This window comes from Podarcis tiliguerta (genome assembly GCF_965153285.1).
Source record: "Podarcis tiliguerta genome assembly, chromosome: Z".
NCBI lineage: Eukaryota > Metazoa > Chordata > Lepidosauria > Squamata > Lacertidae > Podarcis > Podarcis tiliguerta.
Genome location: NC_139553.1, coordinates 34648675 through 34671260, shown reverse-complemented (window position 1 = coordinate 34671260; position 22586 = coordinate 34648675). Strand labels below are relative to the sequence as shown.

The 22586-nt window shown below is 40.2% G+C and overlaps 1 protein-coding gene and 1 long non-coding RNA gene across 2 annotated transcripts in view; one reads left to right on the top strand and one right to left on the bottom strand.

The window, feature by feature from the left end:
* DIAPH2 (diaphanous related formin 2) overlaps positions 1–11235 on the top strand; it is a 334973-nt gene extending 323738 nt beyond the window's left edge. The window contains exon 27 of the mRNA XM_083422248.1: positions 4038–11235. Within this exon, the coding sequence (XP_083278374.1) occupies positions 4038–4102 (65 nt within the window). The 3' untranslated portion in view covers positions 4103–11235. The remainder of the gene's footprint in view (positions 1–4037) is intronic.
* Positions 11236–12871: 1636 nt separating this feature from the next.
* The window catches only part of LOC310668941, a 61549-nt gene continuing 51834 nt past the window's right edge, over positions 12872–22586 (bottom strand). The window contains exon 3 of the long non-coding RNA XR_014506915.1: positions 12872–13379. This is a non-coding gene — a long non-coding RNA (uncharacterized lncRNA). The remainder of the gene's footprint in view (positions 13380–22586) is intronic.

The following is a 22586-nucleotide window of genomic DNA, read 5'->3' as shown; positions in this document are numbered from 1 at the left end:
ATTCTGCGGGCAGAAAAGGGAGCACTTTTCATCTGTAGCATAGCACATGCTTTGAAGGAACCATGTGCTAAATCAATTGAAAACAAACTGATTCTCAGCTAGGGTTTTGTATATACTTAAACAGAAGAGAATTAATTCAACAACTTACCAGTCAAAGTACAGAAGGCATTTAATTTGTCTGATTACAACATGAATATTTAAATACTGCTGTTTGTGCACAGATTGGAATGTTCTTTTTATACTATGAATTTTCATTGGAAGCAGTACTAGGGGAACGTTCATAGTATGAGCATGTTCTTTTCTCTGAGAACAAATGGTTGAATCAGTACTGTCTTATCTCTCTGAGGTTTCTTCTCAACCCTACCAAGGTTGAACCTGGGCCTTTTGCACACAATGCATATGCTCCAGGGAGGCCACTGAGCCTCTTCTCATACTGTTTCTTCCTCAGTTTATGCTGCTGTCAGGGAACTGCCATCAGTGCTGGAGGGAGAGAGCAAAAGCCAGAGGGATTCCAGAGAGCGTCCAGGGATCAGGAGAAGCAGCCCATCTTCTGGGGAAGAGAATCAGCGTAGCACCAGTGGAGAAGGGGGGCAGATGGGGGAAGCGGCGAGGCGGTCCCATGACTCCTTACCTGGGGCCAGCAGGGAGAGTAGGGGTCCTCCGCTGCCCACGCCCTCCTTGCGAGGAAGGCTTTTGCGCAGAGAGAGTAGGAGAAGACTAGGCGTCAAAGAGCTTCTTTGCTGGAAGAAGTTTAAGAAACGCCCACTGACGGATTCTGCCAGCGATTGAGACAGCCACGGGTGAGTGGCTGCCTGGACAGGAAAGGTTCATTTAGGCAACCCAGCCAGGTGTTTGCACCCAGCCGGGGAGATAAGCTTACGCTCGAGCAAACCCTAGAACCATTACAGCTGCTTTGGATAGAAAGGGGCTATGGAGGGTCGTTTGCTTTTGATGAAGAGGAATCCCACCCTGTCCTTAGAGAAAACTGCTCTGTTATATCCTATTCACTGAATGTCCTCCAGTCCACCCAAGCAAAAAACAGAAATTGGTCTTTGCTGTGAATTTCTGTTTGAAGAGTGTGCTGGAAGACATTCACCCACCTCTGTTTTTTCCTCTGCATTATCTTAGTCTCACAGAGTGTAGATCAGGGGTCAGCAAACTTTTTCAGCAGGGGGCTGGTCCACTGTCCCTCAGAACTTGTGGGGGGCCAGACTATATTTTTGGGGGAAATTGAATGAATTCCTATGTCCCACAAATAATTCAGAGATGCATTTTAAATAAAAGGACACATTCTACTCATGTAAAAACACACTGATTCCTGGACCGTCTGCGGGCTGGATTGAGAAGGCGATTGGGCCGGATCCGGCCCCCAGGCCTTAGTTTGCCTACCCATGGTGTAGATTCATATGCTTTTGTTGTCCTGGTTTGGAAATGTGGGGTTACGTAATTTCCAAATGTGGCATTTTTTTAAAAAAATTATTTTGTACTGGGCATAGTCATCCTGGCTATGGTTATATTTTGGGGGAGAGGGGTCATTTTTTGCTCTGCCACTTAGAACTGGAGGGTGGGATGGCTGGAAGAGGAGGCAAAAGGCTTTAAAAGGCCTGCCTATCCAATCCAGTGGGTCATCCTATTCACAGGTTATTCTCCAGTCCACTTTTCAAATAGAAATTCATGTTAATTACAAATTTCCATTCTTTCTTACTAAGGTTTCTGGATAGAGATAGCTTAGCCACTGTGAGCCATGCTCTGATCACCACTCCTTTAGATTATTGTAATGCAATTGGTGAAAAATGTGGCTTTCAATATAGTGGCAGGACAGCTATCAGGAACCACATAATACTGATGCTGAAAGAACTACATTGGTGACTGAAATTAAAGGTGCTGGTGACTGAAATTAAAGGTGCTGGGGGAATTACACCAGATGGTGATATGAAAAAAAAATTACTCAACTTAGAAATACCTTCCCTTAAATGTGTGGCATCAACTTCACTGACATTCTAGCAACAGTCTAAAATCCACCTGTTTACTTAGGCATTTATTAATAGTCACTGGTATAATGAGTATGTGGTAATTATGAGCAGGTTACTGCTGAATATATTTTTTCACATTTGGTGGTTTTAATATATGCTTATTTAATATTATTGTTATCTGCCCGGAGATTTATACAGAGGCGATATGGAAAGCGAGTGTTTTTCTTTTCTATAATGTAAGATACATGTATGGTACAAGGATAAGAAATACAAGCAACAGACACTATGCGCCTTCTCAACCTGTCATTCTTTCCTATTGTAAAGCTGAATCCTTTGTCCAATGTTAGTGTACATATTTCACTTCCAAAAAAAATACCGTAAACTCCAAATCTGGCAAACGTTTTTTTCCAGCCCCCTTAAAGTGGAAATAGCTCTTCTGAGCAGAAATTATCGGGTCATAGCTAAGAATCTCTCCCTGGTCCTCCCCCCATTTCTTCAGCAACTTAAACATTCTAAATGCAACAGCAAATAATCATTTTAACAGCACCACAGGATTGTAGGTGTTAATTAAAAATTCAGTAGTTTGGTTTTGCATTCTGTCAACAACATAATCCCAAAGAGAGTATCTTCTAGCTATTTTTACTAGACATTATCCAAATTCGTGAAGTTGTCACTCTTTTAACTGAGGTTTTGTAGTCCAGGGATACGCCCTCCTTTTCTAGAACTTCTTCAAACAACAATCAATTCAACTCATTTAGGGCCTGTTATTTGTATGTGATGATTTCATCCCTGCATGGCAGAGATGTATATTTGTAGGAAGTGCTCACCAACTGGTTCCAGAGTTTTCATCTCCATGATTAATGCAAAAAGCTTGCTGTATTTGCATGATGCCCTCTACCTCCCATAGTCTTTTATAAGAGATTAATAAAACCATATTGTACATTTTATGCAAATTGGACTTTAGTTCAGCAGGATTTGCTGAATTAATGTCATAGTTTGTGGGTTTCACGGAAGAGGTTCAGCCTATCATCAGGTGCAGTAGGATGGGACACTTGTGTCTTTCATTGTGTGGTTGGCTGCATAACTTCAAATTTCTTAATACAGGGATTTCAGGAGGAGGAAAAGGGGAGAGAGACATTGCCCAAAAGTAAAGTGGCTGGGAGGCACTTATCCATGAATTCTAAAATCCATTTTTCTATCTACTTATACAGAAGTAAATGGAAGTTTATTAGTTTTTAATCTACCCATTGCTTCTTGAACCCTTCCCAGAACTATTTAACTCTTCTCTCAATGTGTCACATTTATTTATCTCCAGAGAGCTAACATTTGTCATGCAATTTAAGCTAATCAGTTGCATGTCTGTATCACACAGGAATTTCAGCCATGTCACTTGCATTTTACTGGTCAGGAGATGCTAAACACATTTGAGGAAATACCATGTTTGTTAATATATTTTCAACTATAGCATGCCTGACTTAAAATTGTGCTTTCAGGACATTGGACTTGTAGCCCATGAAATAATCTTCCTATGCTATGATTTTCCATTGCAATAATTGCTGTGCAGTAATAGTTTATATTGAAGTTGCTCATCCAGGTAATTTGTAGGAAGTGCGTATGTGTGTGTGTGTGTGTGTGTGTGTAAAGGGAATAGTGAGTTATCTCATCTGTTCCTACTTTTTGAATGATGCTGGTGAACTTGCCTCTCAAGGAAAGGATAACGTTACTTTCTCTTTCCCAAAGCAAGTGGGCACAGAGACATCTTTATTTAGTAACACTTTCCCCTGCATTTTTGGTTGTCACCTGCTATTTCCAAGAAAGAGTGCCACAGAATTCTTCCAATGCCTTTATCACCCCAGAGTTTCAGATCAGGAGATTAATTTATTGTTGATTGCAGAACTTTTGAATTCCTGGCAGCTGTACTCTGAAATTTCTCTGATCCATCCTCCTAGTAATTTATTTATCTATTGCTTTGAAATTATTTTCAGGACTGCTTGAAAACCTCTTGACATTGCAGTATCCATGTGTTAAAATCTTATAATGTTTCCTTCTCCCTTTATATTCCAGATAACAGACGAGTAAATTTGGAAAGGTCACGTTCTCGTCACAATGGAAGCATCACGGCAGTATGAACCCCTCCCAATGCCAAAGAACTGGGAAGTGTTTTATTTACTTTAAATGGAGACATGGTGAAAAGAGCTAAATGTGGAAAGAGCAACAATGAAGATAAATGAAATTCAAATGAATTCCAGAAAATAACAACCAGAAAAATAAATATGTATTTTTACAAAAGTTATTGTGCAAAAAAACCCACACAACTTACTGTATATTAAAAATGCAATCCTCAATAGATATAAGCAGTGTTAAAATATAATGTTCCTACTCCTTTAGTATTACTCACACGTGTCAATCTACTATGTTTTTATGCAGCTCCCATGAATTTCAGGGAGGGTGTGCAGTAGATTGTTCCTAAAAGTGTGGGGAATGGTTTATATGAATGGAGATGAATAACATACAAAATTGCTTTTAAAACAAGCAGCATCAAAAGATCTGGTCAACGAAAGAGAACAGGAGTCCATTGGCAGTTCTTATTTTGACATGAAAGGAAAAAAGTAAAATTTGCATATTAATTAATTCAGATTGAAGCTGATACAGCACACATCGTAACAGGCCTTTTTTGTAAGCCTGAGAAAGCACTGTACAGCCCCCATCAATTTCTTTAGAATCTTATCTCTCAAGTTTTAAGCATGATGGATTCAGCTATTTTGGTTTCAGTTAAACTTTATCACAAATCTACAGCATCAGTCGTAGAAAGATATATGGCTTCTTATCACTGCTAAAAAATTTTTTTTTTAAGAATGAGAACATAGGATTGTACCAAAGTTAAACCATATCATTTGCAGAATATGTTTTTGACTCTATTTAAAGATGTATTTTCTAATTATGCACTTATATGAACTTTATATGGATATTTGGAGGAAAAATTCTTACCTATTTTGATGGTTCTAAAACTCATTTGCCTTTGTTAAAGCTATCAGAAACATAATCTATTAATATGAAGGTAATCAGAATTAGATTCTCTAGATACAGTCAAACATGCTATATAAAAGCTATAATAGGACATGTGGAGATGAGATGACCCAGGCAATGAGCTAAAATAGTTGTAGCGGGGTGGGGAAAAGAGATACTCTATATAGTGCTCCCTAGCACATCACACAAACACACACATGTGTATTTGTGTCATTTTGACCATACTACATTTTGATCAGCCCAAAAGCTGTCCTTTGAGTATGCCACATGTGTAGTGACGCACTGTAAAAATTGCTCCTAACACATTTTCTGTTTGATTCCGTACACACACACGCCCACCACCCCACACACACATGTACACACACTTCAGGAGGATATGGTGTGTTTTATATGATGGAATATTTTTTCTTTACTGCAGATGATTAAAGAGAAACACTCAGGTGTGCAAAATACCTTACAACAGTGAGTTTATAGGAGCCATGTTGGTTCCTGATGTGCATTCTGTATGAGGGAGGGGAGGTCAGCTGGTGCTCAAAACTGTCAGGAACAAAATCAGCCTAGACTGTGAGCTTCGGCAAGAGCCATAATACTCACAGCGGCCTGATTTTGTAGTGAAAGCTGCTTTCACTATCGTTTTCCACTAAATGTCCCTCTCAATAAAATATCACAAAAAGCATACATTGTTTTCCTAGCCGGGGAAAGTGGGTATTATTAACAACACTATGTATCCCATTTTTACTCCAAAGGGTGAAGGGTTTTTATCCTCATAACATCCACATATTGTGGGTTTGACAGAGAGAACAACTGGCTCAGGGTCACCCAGTGAACTTTGAAGCTAAACAAGGAGCTCAGACTATGTCTTCCTCATCTGACATTCTAGCAACTATACATTCTTTTCTTTGGTTGGGACAGGGTGGCTAGATTCAGTGTTATATATACAAGGGGTATAATCATTCTATTTAAACTTTCCCACCTGCTGTACACCTGCTGCATTTTAAATAAGTGGTGTATACTGGTTTGTTGTTTTTTTTTTAAAGAAAAATCAGTTACCCACAAATTATTGTACTTCACCACTAAATAGCTTATATTATAATGGAATTATCAGCCGCTTTTTGTCCATGCAGTATTTGATTTTCTTGCGCTAGCTGTCCAAAAGAGAATGGAACCATCCTGTTGAGATGGGTAGCAGCATATGAGGTCAGGTTCTACATCCTGCAGCTACTTAAGACCCACATGTCTGGGTCAAGGCTACTCACAAGGAATGAAAAAACCATGTAGGCTTTGCTTGCTAGGGTTTGTGGGAGTACCAACAACATATAGGAGCCACGGGTTCCCCAACCCCTGCTAGACATCTTTCTTAGAAACACAAATGTTTCTAGTTAAAGAAAAGGCATTCTGCTGTTACCTCCCACTCTGTTGAGAATTGACTAGTAGGCATAAGGCAAAAAATTGCTTTTGTCTAGTCTACGTTTCAAACTCATGTCAAAATGTGTTTAATACATAAAGCCAAATTGGTAAGCCACTTGGATGGGCAAAGTGTATATTTTCTAATGCACAGAATTTTGAAACAATGTACTGAATCTCAGAAAAAGAAGAAGTAATTTGCTAGAATTTAAAAGCCAAAATGTTAAAGTGATTATTAGAGCATCTGTGAACATACTACTTTTTTTTTTTTTACACTAATGTTAATTATTATGGCAGTTGCGTTGTTGTTTTTTTCTGTTTCCTGCCATGCTTCTGAGCAGCCTAGTAGCTGGCAACCAGAGATTTTACAGAACCAAATTCTGACAAAGAGCAATTCCAAAAAGATGCAAGATGGCCTGATGCTTCAGTTTTACTAGCCCAGTCATGTTATTCCACATTTGGAACATGTTATGTAATTTAATGGACATGTCTCTTAAAGGGGAAATGGGGGGGGGGTGTTAGAAGAAGATATATTGTAAATACAGGAAGCTTGTATCTATAAAGTCTAAAAAGTATTTTCTGAATATAATGTTCGGTCACAGAGTCTTTTGATAGCTTTTTATTCTATTTGAAAATGCAGATTTAAAAACAGAAAGCCTTGCTTTTGTTATTGATATGATTCCCACTCTTGTCATATGTTTACCTGGTGACCTAGTAAGAGCGTAGTCTGGAGGTCATAGCACCTTTTTATGAACAGTATTTGCCTTATTTTCTAATATTAAGAGGGGGAATTACTGAAGATATATTTCCAAATAGATATTCCTAGGAAACCTACTACCAAACTCCCTTGTAAGCAGAGGGACTGGGTGGGGTGACTAGGCCTCAAATTATTCATGGAAAGTTAATCACTGGAGCTTTATGCAACCACTGAAATACCACTTAGGAATCTAGCACTCACATACATTTAACATGAAATGTATTTAGAATATAGCAGAATATTAGCATGCATTCATACTTTAAATTTAATAACTAAAAACATCGAGTTGGTTCCCAACTTGTCCTTCCATGAACGGAAAGGATTCTTCCATTTGCAGCAGGAAGCAGGATCGAGCAGCAGCTTCTACTGAATGAAGGGAGGGGGCAACCAGTTTCACCACTTTCACCTACAGCCTCACACAAAACCTTCCTTGCTATTCCAGCAGGTCCTTCAAACCCCAGTCACAGTTTTGGGGGGGTGGGGGATTCGCTTAAATGGCTTTCTGCTGTTTTGCCCCAGCGCGAGTGGAACTCTGCTGAGCACAACACTTAATCTTTTTAAGTGCTTTGCATCTTAACATTTCTCAAAAGGCAGAAAGATATACAATTCATATAAGCATAACGTATAATAGGCTATGCTCTCATACAACTGCCCTTCTCTTGTTGAGGAGTGACATCTTAAATATCATTGTACCAGTTTCAAACAAGACCAAAAAAAAGCCCTTTTAGGCAAAGTTCCTTATTTGAAAATTAAACCACTATGAATAACTTCTAAACAAGCCACTTTAAACGGTACATTCGGAGCTGTATATGTAGGCCATGGTGAATAAAGCTTCCTTGTTTTTACAGAGCTTATCACAGCTATACATAAATGTCACATAATTAAATGTTTTGCCTTTACATCTGCATATATCACTATATGTACTACCTCAGAATGCAGTATAGCTACACACATTCCTTCCTCCGACCACAAAATTAAGTTGTCTATAAAGATAGGGCCATGCTAGACTAGATGTTGTTCTGTGTTCAGGGCCCCTGAATAGGACTGGGATCGTAACACCAGGGAAAGGAGGTTAAACTCTTTCCCCCATGGTGTGTGTTCCCAATCTAAGTGTCTTTTCAATGTATCTTTCCAGAAAGAACAGAAATACAGAAAATGAAATAAATCACATATACTGCTGCTGTTTCTCCTCTTAGGGAAAACATATGGGTACACACACATTTTCCCTATTAGGGCAAAGAGCAGCTCAGGTACTATAGTCCTGATCTAATTCATCCCTCCTCCCCCCACAATTGCTTTTAACGTAAATTAAGGGATGGGAGGTCTAATCATAGATCTCCAATATGTCAGATGTCTAGGATTACAACCTTGCTTATATTTTATTTGCGCTTGCTTGATCATTGCTTCTTGATACCTTCATGTAATGAGAGATCAGTTCAGATGGCATTTTTGCTCTCTTAAGTGTCACACAGTGTGTTTTATCTGGAACATGCATAACACCTGAGCCAGGAGCTCATGGGCTTTTGTGCTTTGCTGTCTAGAACCTTTGTGGCACATTTTCCAGCAGCCACAGCCCACCTTCTGGTTCACCAGTTGTTCACGAACAAGCAACTTTTACTTGGGGATAGATTGCCATAAGGAACTTTTTTAAAAAAAAAAAAAAGTTATCAAAATAAGCTCTTATGGATTAAATTGTGTAAGAAAATCCATCCACTTTTACTAAACATTTTTGTACAGCTCTAATTATACATTTAATCTGAGTTTTAGTGGAAATGTGTAGGCACCTTTTTGAAGAAGAAAAAATATGGTAGTTGCAGGTAATTTCAATAACACTATTAAACAGTGGTGACTGGCTCTCATTGGAATGGGCAGGGTAGAAGGCAAGGAGAACATCAGTAGCTAGAGCTGGTGTCAATAGTAGACAGTCAGCTAATTCTAGTTTTGTCCCCATTGCCCTCCCTGCTGAATTATACCAAGCCAACTACTCCTGGACATGCTGTAAGTAGGAAGGCTGACAGCAGAATGAGGTTGGTGGGTAATGCCCCATTTGCCCTAATGTTCCAGCTGCCCGTGCTTTTAGGGTAGAACTCATCCTCGGGTCAGATGCCCAACCATTCTGTAGTGCAACTCTTGCCTTGCTTCCATTCATTCTATTCCTGATATTATGAGTAGGCACAGAGAGAGCAAACGTGTTAGGCCATAAGCCACTTTAGGGTGAGACATGCAGGAAGGCCCATAGTGTAGGTTCATAGGAGCATATTCAAAATAAGTCTGTGACAGGTCACGTTAAGGCCTTTGCCCTACAAAGTGCTGTTAAATGTTTTTATACAGTCCAGCAGAGGAAGGAAGCCTAAACTTCCTACACTCATCCTACATGAATTTTGGCAACCTGGCTGTTAGAACTCACAAGTTACTTAGTTAGCTGTTTTGCCTAACTATAGAGGACAGGTTGGTAAATGTAGTAACCTTATGACAGTATGCATGTAAGAGTTTCAGTAATTAACATGAGGATATTTTATTAACTTCTGCTTTTAAAAAATGCTATATTAATATCTACTTGATTATGGCAGAGTGAAATCAATTCATAATTGCATGAAAGTTGTCCCTTTGTAGCATTCCTTCACCATGTCTAAACAAGGTTGGAGAACAACAACAAAATACCCACAGCAGTGATTCCAGTGTCTAATGTATTGACACTTCTGTTTAACAAAAGAAACTGTCCTTGCTTCCCATGTGCCATAGTGTATTCAAAAAAGAGAAAGGATAAAAAGATTTTATAGAGTCGAATAAATACATAGCATGAAATAGCCCCTTTTATAACATACTGCAGGCGCTTGTAAAAGTAAAAACAAAACTTTACAACTCTATCTCCACTGTTATCCTCCTTCCCCTTGCAGCTCTGGAAGTGAGACACTTAGCAGCATATAGAGGAAATCACTCCACATTGCCCAGTACACGAATCACCAATACCATTTATAATAGCAGTCCACCCATGAATGGCTCACTTGATTGTATGGAAGTAAAGTGTGCTGAGATATGTAGTCCTTCATAAGGAATATATGCATCAGTTCTGCATATGTATAGGCAGATGTATTAATTACACCACTATTGCGCCCATAAAGGAAGCAAATTACATGGTGTTCCCCAGGTATGTTCTTCCTTTTGCCCAGAAGCTGTGGATGGCCAGTGATCTCTGGAAATAACCTCACTTTCAGGTGCAAAAAAAGGAACATGCTGGGCCATCCACCACTGTAGAAAGCAAAAGCAAATATTGTATTTGGGAGCTTGATGTAACTGCACCTGCCACTTCCATGTCTTATTTAAAGAGGGCTGCCTAAACATTGCATGGATGTCTGAAAGCACATTTTAGTCTTCTGAGATAGTTGATGTTCCCCAGATCTAAGTAAATACTCTTTGTAACCAAAAACTATTTCCACTATAACTTCTTCAGAGATACCATAAAACACAACAATTCTCTCTAACCTAGTTATTTACGTAAATTCCAGCCTCCTGTCAAGATGTTGTTAAGTTGCCATCTAGTGCAAATTGTCATCATTTATTTGAGTGCAGGTTAGCACATAATTCTGAGTTGGATGATAGCATTTAATATGATAGATATCAAAAGTACATTGCAAATGTCATGCACTAAAATGTTGAAAACCTTTGTGTATAATACCAACGTTTCCCTATTTGCAAATTAAAATTAGTTTTGGTGATTTCAGATTTGGTCATCAACAGATCCTAACTTCTTTGTTGTTGTTTTAAAAAAACACCTTGTTTTTGCTTTGCAATACTTTGTGCAGTTGCTTATGTTTATTTAATACCTCTTAAACATCATCACTTTGAAGTACCTCTGTGCTATGAAGTTTTGGTTTGGGGAGTGGGTGGGGTGGGTTAATCCTTTTTACTCTGAAGTGTCAAATATATTTGTTTGAAATGGGCAGGGCAAATGTCTTCTGTAACGGCTAATTTTGGGGGGAAATACTCAGAGATTATATTCTTTTTAAACTGTCAACACCTTGTGATACAAGTTTAAAATGTAACAATATAATGCAGTCATTGAGCACATTAAAACATGTCTTGTGTTTTATTTCAAATACAGTAAATTGCGTTAAAGAATTTGTGATAAGCGTAAGACCTTAAATTAGAGAGTCACTTTTTTCTAGTTCAAATAATTTAAAGCACTTAAATGAATGAATGAAACTAGTCTAATAACTCAATGGGAACCATTTTTGTCAGTACCTGCACAAGTATTGAGCCCAGTTTGAGGGGAAAGGGACTGAGGGATAAAAACTTTTAACTGAAGAGTGGGAAACATGTCCCAGTTTTGCAGCAGACAAGCTGTTACTGCAAACTCCTTGTTAGCTACCTGCCCCTGCCTAGAGTCACCCACTTATTTCCCTAAAAATTTCTTTTTACAGGCCCAATCAGAGATAACGAAGCTGCTTGAGGTTCGCCACATTGAAAACACCAACATTCCCCACCCCCGAACTGAGACTTTTTTTTTTTTAAGACCTGTTTGGGGAAAATGTGCAATTTTTTTTAAAGCCTTCAACTGGTACTAGATTGTCAATTCAAGGCCCCTCTGTTACAATTCCTGCAAGGTTCAAGGATTCTCCTTGCTTACCAGACTTTCTTGCCCCGGAACAAATTGTTGGTCTCCTCTGGATCTCAGCCTTGTGCAGAGGCCAGCAAACTAAGGACCGCAGGCCAGATGTGGCCCGCTGGGCTTGTTAATCCAGCCTGTGAACCTTGAGGACTCTGTTGCCCACTCAGTCAGTCCCTGCGCTAAAGCGATGTAGGGGGACTGACTTCCATGACAAGGCTTCTGATGGCTGCAGGAAGCTCCTGCAATCAATCAGAAGCCGCAGACGTCTCTGGGCGGACGGCCACGCCGACGCGGCCTCCGTTCCATCAACACTTCCTCCCGCTCGGCTCTTCCTGCTGGGCTGCTTCCTACTGACCTGCTGACACTCTCAGCAGGAAGGAAGTGGCGGCGCTCAAAGGTGGTCGAGCAGAAAAAGCCGAACAGAAGGAAGCGGCAGCGGCGCAAAGGCTGCCTCTGCTACCCAGGCTAGCAGCTTGGGCTCTGTGCAGAGGCAGAGGACGATGAAAACACTGCCAGAGATGCGGCGGCGGTGTGAGTGGCGGCGGCAGGGGTCCTTTTGGGAGGGGGGTGCTTTTGGAGGGGAGTGATTTTGGGAGAGGGGGGTCCAGCCCCCCACAAGGTCTGAGGGACAGTGGACCTGCCGCCTCCTGAAAAAGTTTGCTGACCCCTGTCCTTGTACTTCCTTGCTTGCTTTGTCCAGTGTTGAGACTATGATAGGTTTCTTCTTCCAAAGGTACAGAAATGTCTTTATCCAATCACTCATTTGCAAAGACAAGGGCAATCTCAAGGGAAGCTCTAAGTCTTCTACAGAGGGATAATATTTGAGTTTGGTGCAATACATAGCATGCTTCTGGTGCTATGATGCATATATGCATGGTAATAGTGACCAAGCTGCTTTGACAACACCAAGCATGCTGGGTGACCAAACAAGTGACAAATGGAGACTGCTAACCAGAAGGACAAGCCCTCTGTGGAAAGCATAGCCTGAAAGTCTTGCATTGGACAGGTCAGTTTTAAACACACACTCTCTCTCTCTCACACACACACACACACACACATCAAAGTTGGCCTTTAATGATAAATGCCTTGCTGGTCTGTTTTTTATTATTATTTTCAACAAGTGCAAAATCTGACACTACCTTGCCAGAAGACCTACTAGATAGCACATGTGAAATCTTTCAAGTTGCTTGATATGCCTGCAGTGATCTGTCCATATTTCACACCCATGTAAAAGTGATGATCAGTTCTGTTGACAGTTGGATAGTATGCTGGTGGAGTACCCTTGTGGCAAAGTATTTCAAAAGCCTGGCTTTCCTTTTGTATTCTTTTGATGTCTCTTGATCCAAAGAGCTGTCATTAGAGATGGTGCTGCCAAGGCTGATAAAGTCCCAGATAATGTTCTTCAGCATTGAGCTGCCCCATGATGATAATCAACTTAGCATTTGCAGTTGATAAAACCCAATTGGAGGATGGCATCATAAGTCACTCAGATTGTTTGTGTTTCTGAAGACAAGTGATAGATCCAGTGCATGGCACCATATTAGGGCTAAGTTGACAGCCTGCTGATGAAGCTTCACACATGTTCTTGAAGGAATTAAGAACTACCTGACTAGGTTAGAGAAGAAGCCCTATGAAAATGGGATATTGCTGAGCAAGGATAGAAACATCATCATGGGTTGCAAAGGTTAACAAGTCACCTGACCCTGTTGCATCACAAAGATAAACTCAGTCTGTCTATTGCCCATCAGAATATATCCCCCACACCATATAAACTGTTAACAATGCTTTAAAAATATTCAAAGGACATTTCTGATCGTAGAATGGTTTCACTTATTGATATTCTCTAATGATAGCAGTAGAGATAAAAAAAGATAATATTTCAAATGGGAACAATCTCAAATGAATATTTAATGGCTGGAGTCAGGGCCGGTGCATGCATGAGGCAAGGTAAGGTGACTACCTCGGGCAGCAGAATCCACAAGTGCAGCAGGTCTGGCCTCCAGGGAATGTGTCGCCTACCGCCGCAGTGACAATGGTTGCAGAACACTCCCTGGAGACTCCAGAGGGCAGCCTCCACCATTTCCTCCCCAAGGGTGTAGGAGAGCATAATCAGTGCCTCCTCTTTGCCAAGAGGCTGCTTTTCAGGGCTGCCTCCACAGTGACTTCTCGGCAAATAGGAGGCACTGCTGGTATCCTCCCACCCCTAAGGAGGAAATGGTGGGAGCCGCTCACTGGGGTCTCCTGAGTTCTGCATGCACACAGCATGATTCAGAGTAGGCTCCTTTCTCCGCAACAATGGACTTCAATTCCCCACTTCAACCATCAGGGAAGGATGATTTCATTCCCCCGACCCTCGTTCCCAGTGCAGATCTCCACTCACCCTTTCTTCCCTGGTAGGGGCCTGGCATTTAGTGGTTTACCCCAGCTGACAAAGTATCTTGGGCCGACACTGGCTGGAGTTAGCATTTCTGCAGAAATGATTTTCCTACCAGTAGGGAGCCCCTTTGCTGGACTTTGTACCATATTGCTGAACTAATATGGTTAGGGTGATGGTGACCCATGGTTCACTGAGCTGTACTACTACCATTAATAACAAGTTTAATTGCTGACAGATATATCCTACAGTGAGCACAATGCACCAAAATGAATTATTAAGAGATGCCAGTCAGATTGAAAATTGCAGCCCCTGAAACTGCCAGTTTGTTTCCATATTTTGAAGAGGCTGGCCAAGATGATGATTCTCTGGATGAGCTGCCTTTACTAGTAGATGTTCCTATTGTATTTGATCCCTTGGGCAACAGATTGGCCATTTCCCCTTGTTAGGCACTTAGCATAACTGTTTTCATCTCCACAACGCTATTCATTTGAGCACAATTCCAAGTCCTGTTACAAAATTGAGAGTGAGACACTGGTACGAGAAATGTATTTCAAGAGGAAGTATAAGAAAAATCTGGCCTATCACACTGATTTGCATTTGCAATTTGCAATGAAAATGCCTCCAAGGATCCTATTACTGTATTAATTCACATCAGATGTGTAAACTCTCTAGAGATACAATCAGAGCCTGAACTATATGCAAGAGTCTGTTGCATGTGGTACTCTGTGCAATCGTAATGCTTTTTATATTGATTGACTCATATCCTTGCTGCTTGGAAACAGCAGCTAATCTTAAAGAGCTGTAGCAGCTGCTGGGATGTGATTTCTGTATGATGGAGTGAAGCTTATTCAGCAATCTTGTGATGATTAAGGTAATAAGGGTAATTTATTGCCTCTTCCATCTTAGCAATACCACAAGCCAAAACACAAAACCACTGCTAGGGGAGGCAAGAGCCCGCGGAAATGCTAGTGGATACTGGAGGGCACCAGGTCTCTTGCTAATGACATGCAAATCACGCCAGTCAAATCAGCAGCTTTTTAGCTCTGCAGAAAAGCTTTAATATATATGGAGCTGGAGATGACTATATAATTAAGATTTCAAGTCAAACACGTTCAGAACCAAAGATTCTGTAATATTGGGACAAACTATAAGACAGTAATGGTGGAGTAGCCAAGCAATGTTTCAGAAATCACATATTGTCTGTTTCTCTCTGTGCCCCAAAGTAAACGAGGTAAACAAAACAATGACAGAATCATTGTCTTTGGCTCTTCCAGCATAGATGGCTCCTCTGAGCTCACAGACCAGTGAGAGGGAAGAAAGGGGAGGGATGAGTGGAAGCAGAAGGTTATTAGTGGGATACTTTACATTAAATTAGATCCACAACTATAGTGCAACATCACCCAACCATGTGTTATGTAACACATCTTCAGAAATACCATACCTAGCATCACAATAAAAAATGTGCAGGTTTACATCCCTACTAACTGGTACATGAAATTGCCTTTTATTGTCAGAGCAGGCAGACATTATCCCAAAATATTTCAGCTGGAAACTGAAATTGACCAGAAATCCAAATTGATACAAATCCATGAGCTCTGGTAATATGATGCTTAGCATCTACTTGTCCCCACACTCAGAATAAAGACACAGGACAAGTTTGTGGTTAAATGATCACAACATATAGAAGGTCTGCAGCAAATAAACTCTATTTCAGACTTGCCAATTTCAGATCACTCAGTTTTGGAATTTTTCCATTCCAAAATTCAGTTTTCTACATTTTGAAGCAATTAGCAAAATTCATCAATTAGTGTGAATTTTTCCCCTAATTAACACATTTTTATATGCAGTTTCGACTGATGTACACATTTTTGCAAGCAATTTCCTCTAATACGATGTGTTCTTGTATATTGCTTTCACTTAATTTTTTTCTTCATTTTTATGTACAATTAATACATACACATTTATAAACATTGGTTGGAGGGCTGCATTGAAAAATTCAGATAAATGTGGATTTCAAAGGATAGCTGTGTTTCAGCCTGCATATTGTTACAGACCATGCAAATTTGATATATTCAGCCTTAAATGCATACCAAATTGAATTGCTCTTCCATCCCTACCTGCAGGTAACTCAGATCTGAGAACATAGAAGAGAAAATCACCAAAGCATATCACTTAAGCAATGCTACCCATGTTCAAGCCCCTTCAACAGTATTGGGCTTCTTAGTGCCATATCAAAGGGCATTCTGCTAGTCCACCCTGCCCCTGCTGATCAGGTTCCGGAGCCAAAAAATCACCCATAAACATATCCCCCCCCCCCTATCCCAAGCCAGGTAGCAATGTGAGGATCGTTGCTCAAGTGCTCCTCATCTAAATAGTGCCTGTGATTCCCTACAAGGTCTATGATATAATATACCTCCCTGTCCGTGCTACCTACCCCTCCAGGCCAAATCAACAGCAATATGGAGTAGCTGGTAAAAAGGTGATGGAACACACACACACAAATCTTCATCAGATGGGCAATCGGCTAATAAAAGGGAAGGTGGGCAGGCTGTCAGGCTGGAAGAAAGAGACAGACCCTGAGTGGGTGCCGTACCTTTAAAAAGCCTATGTATGTCCTAGAGTGATTGACTCCACTGGCCACATGATTCCATCCCCTTTGCAGCAGTAGGTTGGGGCATTTTTGCCTGAATTCAAGAAAAGAGGGGGCAGATAATGAAATGTTATGCAGCTTGGATTATCTGTAAGTACATTAAAATAGTCAAATGTTGACTGCTCTTCATTAGGCCCAGTTTATGGCAACTTGAATCAGCAAACTATCCACTACGTCTCAAATGTGCCCTCTCATTTTGACACCCACAATGAACGTTGCAATGAACATATGGGATGTGGAAGTTTAATCAAATGCAATGTCTGTTCTCAGAGCCGCTTCATAAATATTTATTCTTAGAACATATTGCCTCATTACGTAATACCAATTTCATAATTACTTCATTAAAGAGTACTTGTGCTCTGGGATGCTTTAACCTTTATTTGGTGGGAAAGTAATGAGAGACTTGGAATTTTGAATTGGCAGAGATCAGAGCTTCTAAAACTTTACAGCAATGACCACATGCCTAACATGCATCCTCTTCTAAAGACCTCCAAATATCATGGGAACCTGTCAGCTGGATCTGCCAACCCTTATCACATCAAACAGCAGAATGGCAACTCAAAGATGAACTATGTAGGGCACTCAACTTCTATTGTAAAGACAAAATTTTCTAGCAAGTCAGTGTGTTGGAAACGAAATACTATAGCCTTGGGTAGTTGATGCCTTAACACTTAGCATGTAATAATAATAAAAAAAACCCCGTAGTTTCTTTCATTTTATTTGATGAATTGTATATTATTTACTTGACTGAGGGGTACAAATTATTGAATTATTAGATCGATATACAAAAAGGAGTTCTTAAATAAAAGAACATTGATTGTTTCTAGATGATGCTTGCTTACCTCTCAGCTGGCACCATAATGGAAGGCATATTTCCTATTCTTTCACACACAGGAGTATATTATTATTATTATTATTATTATCATCATCATCATCATCATATTTATTACTACTACTACTATCATCATCATCTTATCTACTACTACTTCTACTACTAATAATAATAATAATGTATTATGTTGCCATCATCACAATTATTTCAGCTCCAGGCAAAAAAATTTCTCCTCCCCTGGACCTTTAAGAATAGCTAATATTAAGATTTTTAACTTAGTAAAATCTAAAGTGCTCTATCTGTTTGAATTGATCGGTGATGTTTCCGTTTGTTATTTTGTATGTTTTATTTTACTTCTAAAAATACTTTTATTGTTTCGTACTACATTGTAAGCCACACCGGTAACATAAATTTATGTTGAAGATATGAAGTGCAATGTATGCAAGGTATGTAATTAGTTATTGAATCAAAATCTTTTTAACCAATGAATCTTAGCCGTATAACTTACTGAACAATGTGGCTTTGATAAAATGGGATCTAGTATGAAATTTTAATGGTGCAGTTCCTTTATTTGTTAACGTGTCTGTTAAAGAGGGGAGGGGAGTGGAGTTTCTGGTGCCCCTGGTATATTCCATAACAATTTAACAGACCCTACTTAATAGACATTCTGGAACACAAAAGTACATTGAGTTCACTTTTCAAGGTTAGAAAAATATAGTACAATGTATGCAAACTATGTTGTAAGAAGTACAGTGGTACCTCGGGTTAAGAACTTAATTAGTTCTGGAGGTCCGTTCTTAACCTGAAACTGTTCTTAACCTGAAGCACCACTTTAGCTAATGGGGCCTCCTGCTGCCACCGCGCCGCCGCTGCGTGATTTCTGTTCTCATCCTGAAGCAAAGTTCTTAACCCAAGGTACTATTTCTGGGTTAGCAGAGTCTGTAACCAGAAGCATCTGTAACCCAAGATATCACTATACTTGAATTGGGGTCAGGGTATTGTTTTTGTTTCTTAACTATGTTACGTATTTTAGTGTTTTTATCTTGTAAACTGCCTTGGGGTCCTCAGAGGAAGGGTGGTATAGAAATTTAATAAATGAATATATATCTATGGGACCAGCTTCTCTTTCTAACATAGCACTTTGTAGCTGAAGACCAACTTTGAATCACAGTAGATAAGGCCACGTTCCTAAAGTGGTAATAGGAGCAAAAATCTGAAGTGCCATAACCAATGTCTTCCCACTCTTGACACAGCAGAATGTGAGTGAAGGTGGAGGAACAATCTTACATTCCTCTATTTGTTAACGCGTTTTGATTTATGTGTGTGTGCGCGTACACACACACACACACACACTTCCCCCTTGGGAATACTAGGAGGGTAAGAGGAGGGAGAAATTTAGACATTTCCAACACCTGCAGTTATTGCTACCTTGTTAAGCCTCCTCCTATATGCTTTATGTGTAGGCCAATATGTTCATTTATCAATGCATCCATTCTTGAATGAAGGGATAGTTGCTGAAGGTACCCCTTATGCCACTTGGTCATTTGTCCCAGTGACTGATTTTCTGTTGATCAGCTTCTGGGCAGCATTATATGACTTCCCTTCTATCGTCTCGCAAGCCTGAATATAGTTGGTCTATTGGTATATCAGCGTGTTCCCAGCAGTTTGCTTTACTAGGCAGATCCTATCATTGCAAGAAAATGAAACACCATCACATCACGTTCATGGATATCCTTCATGAGATAAGCAGCCCATTGTAAATGTACTGTTGACATGCCATTTTCTCATGCATTAGTGATCTCTTCATATTCATAGTTTTATCACTGAAACAAACAAACAAAACCATTGTGTTGAGAAAGTCACCGGGGATAAGTTGTTCTGTCCTCATAATACTAGAATGATGGGATCAGACAGTGAAACTGACTTGGGTCAAATGCAATATAATTTCACACAGCACCTAATTAATTCACTGCACAAAATGCGTTGATGGTCATCTTTGATGGCTTTAAAAGCAGGGATTAAAATAATCCACAGAGGATAAATCCCTTAATGGCCATTAGTAATGATGAGGAAGTGAAATAGCATGCTGCTGAATGCCTTCAGGCCCTGCATGCTGGCTTCTTGGAGGCACCTGAGTGGCCAGTGTGGGATGCAGGATGCTAGACTAGTCAGATGTTGGTCTGATCTAGCAGGGCTGTGCTAAATTCTTAGGTTTTCCTGTCTGAGATTGTAAGAACAGCTTCCTGTGGTCAGGCAAATGCCAATAGGAAGCCTGCCAGCGGGACCTGAGTGCAATCACAGTTCATTCACTAGTTATTCCTAACAACTGATATCCAGAAGAATAATGTCTTTTACAGTGGAGGTAGGACAGAGCCAGCATGACTAGCAGTTGTTGGTAGCATTGTCCTCCACAAATTTTTAACAGGAAATGCCAGAGATCCTACTTGGGGCCTCAGGAACATGCTCTTCATCACATATGGCTCTTCATAGTCACAGACCAATCTGATCCCAGCCATGTTTACTCAGAAGTCCCATGGAGTTAAATAAAATTTGCTACCAGGTAGTAAGTGTACATAGAAATACAGCTGTAGTCTTCTTCGTTTTTATGAACATAAAATGTATGTCAAGGCGGAGGTTTCACCAGCAGTATTAAAACCACTTTCAAATTACATTTAGGTTCAGTAAATGCCATATTTTCCAAACTACATCATTTCTAAATGGGGTGTAATGTTATTATTCAAGCAAAGCCCCTTTCTTGCCCAATAATAGACATATCTATCTTCTTAATATGCAGTCAAATTAAATACGTACCAAAGTGAGATGGCTGGTAGAATTAATTCAAATACTTAGTCCTTTCCTTCAACTGGCATTCTTCCAAGATATCATATTCCTAATATTAATCATCTACTTTAGTAGCTGTGACACATGAAAAAGGGTCAGGGTTAAGTGATTCTGCGAAAATTCAGGTGCTTTCCAGGCTCTCTGAAATTGCCCTTCTGCTCAGCCCCTAAATCGTTCCTCTCTCTTAAAGCATTATTTATGGTGCCATGGCTACTTTAAAAGTGCACCAAATCACAAGAGGCATAATCCCTTTCACATAAAGAAAAAGGACCGCTCTGAAGGATAAACTCCCCTGTTTCAGTGGCTTTCAGCCAACTACATGATGAAAACCTCTTCAGTCTCTGCTTTTGTGTTTGGGAGCAAAGCTTCCTAAGGTGGCAGCCACGTAAAATACACAGCGCTCTAAGCAAATCAATGCCTCTCCAAAAGGCGGCATTCGCCAACCTGATATGCTCCAGATGTTTTGAACTGCAACGAGAATGGTTGTGCAGGCTGGGGCTGATGGAAGCTGTAGTCTAAAATGTTGGGAGTGCAACAGGTTGTTGTTGCTGCTGCTTCTGTAATAGGAACATGGGAAGCTTCCTGTGACCATTAGACAGCCCATTAGTCCAGGTTATTCAATTGGCTGCCAGCAGCTCCTCAGAGTTTTTGCTCTGGGCATCAGATATTCTGTATGCAAGGCAGATGCTCTACTCCTGAGCTTATGACCCTTCCCCAATAATTGTTGTGGTTGCTTTATCAAGCAATTACTATATTTTGTAATTTGTTTCCTAAGATTTATACACTGCTTGATTGAAAGAAAAAGAAAAAAAAAACTATTAAAGAGTAGGTTTACAAAAAGAGTAGAACAATGAAATTACTGTATTGATTTTTTTAAAACCCAGAAAAAGCCCTTACCTGTCTGGCAGCATCCCCTATCTCTGAAGTTCTCCACAGTAGGAAGCAAATCTCATTTCCAATGTGTCATCTGTGCACAGTATTTGAAAGCGGTGTTTTTGTTTAAAAACACTGGTATTTTTAAAGCTTAATATAGGTGCTAGGCGTTTTGCTGAAGAGTGACAGTATATGTAACGCATCAGATCATAGGCGAGGAGCCACTGAAACTCTTATTAAGACTGTTTTGTCGCAGCTAGTAACAGTTTTGTGTAAAGCCTGCTACTGCTAACAGAGATATATGAAAATATTAGTGAGAGCAGCAAAAGAAAAAAGAAAAGAAAGAAAGGTTCTTCTACCTTAGCTTTTTCTGAAGTCTGCAAAATCCAACTGTATGTTGAATGGAGAACACTCTGGGATAATCTCAGATTAAAGAGGTTAGTGGGTAAGCATATCTCTTGGATAATGTAAAGTGTAATGTGTATGTGTATATGCACTGGGCTAGCCCAAGACATTTTGCACCTTGAGGTGAGGGACTAAATGGCTCCCTCTCCCTCCCTATTCGACATCCAGAAGCTGTCTGAATTGGCAGCAGTGTCTCCCTTCAGTACTAGTGACATAAGAGAATCTGTCACTGCACCTGAGGCAGCAGGCTAGCTTAATTCAGAGAGCTAGCGGGGCTGTGCACCAAACCCAGCTGGGTTCCATATCCCAAACTGGCTTAGGCCAATTTGGGTCAACCTGGGATCCAACTAGATCCGGTTGGAGAAGCCCTGTACCACTCAGGATCAGATCAGGTTCATCCAGAGTGATCCAGGACTGTCAAAAGGGAAGGCAGTTTGGTGGTGAGGAGAAGTGGGGAGAATTTAGGGCTTGGGTCAGCTGAGATCATCCCGGGGCATCAGATCAGGGCTCCTTTAAACTGCCTTATTATTATTATTATTATTATTATTATTATTATTATTATTTGGGGTCATGTATAATACAGAGCTCTGACTTGCAACAGGTGGGAACAGCCAGGGAACTGTCTCCTAGAAGTTGACTGAGGCAGTTGACTCACTTTGCCTAATGGTAGGGCCATTAGTATCAAATGGAATGAGATCCTATAAGACCCTGATTTTTCTTACTACGTTATACAAATGACTTGGTGAAAGCATAGTGTAAAGAACTAGCCTCTCATAAGGTCACTGCTGTAAGGGTTATGTAGGCATCTAAATGGAGACTGCACACAACCCCATCCATA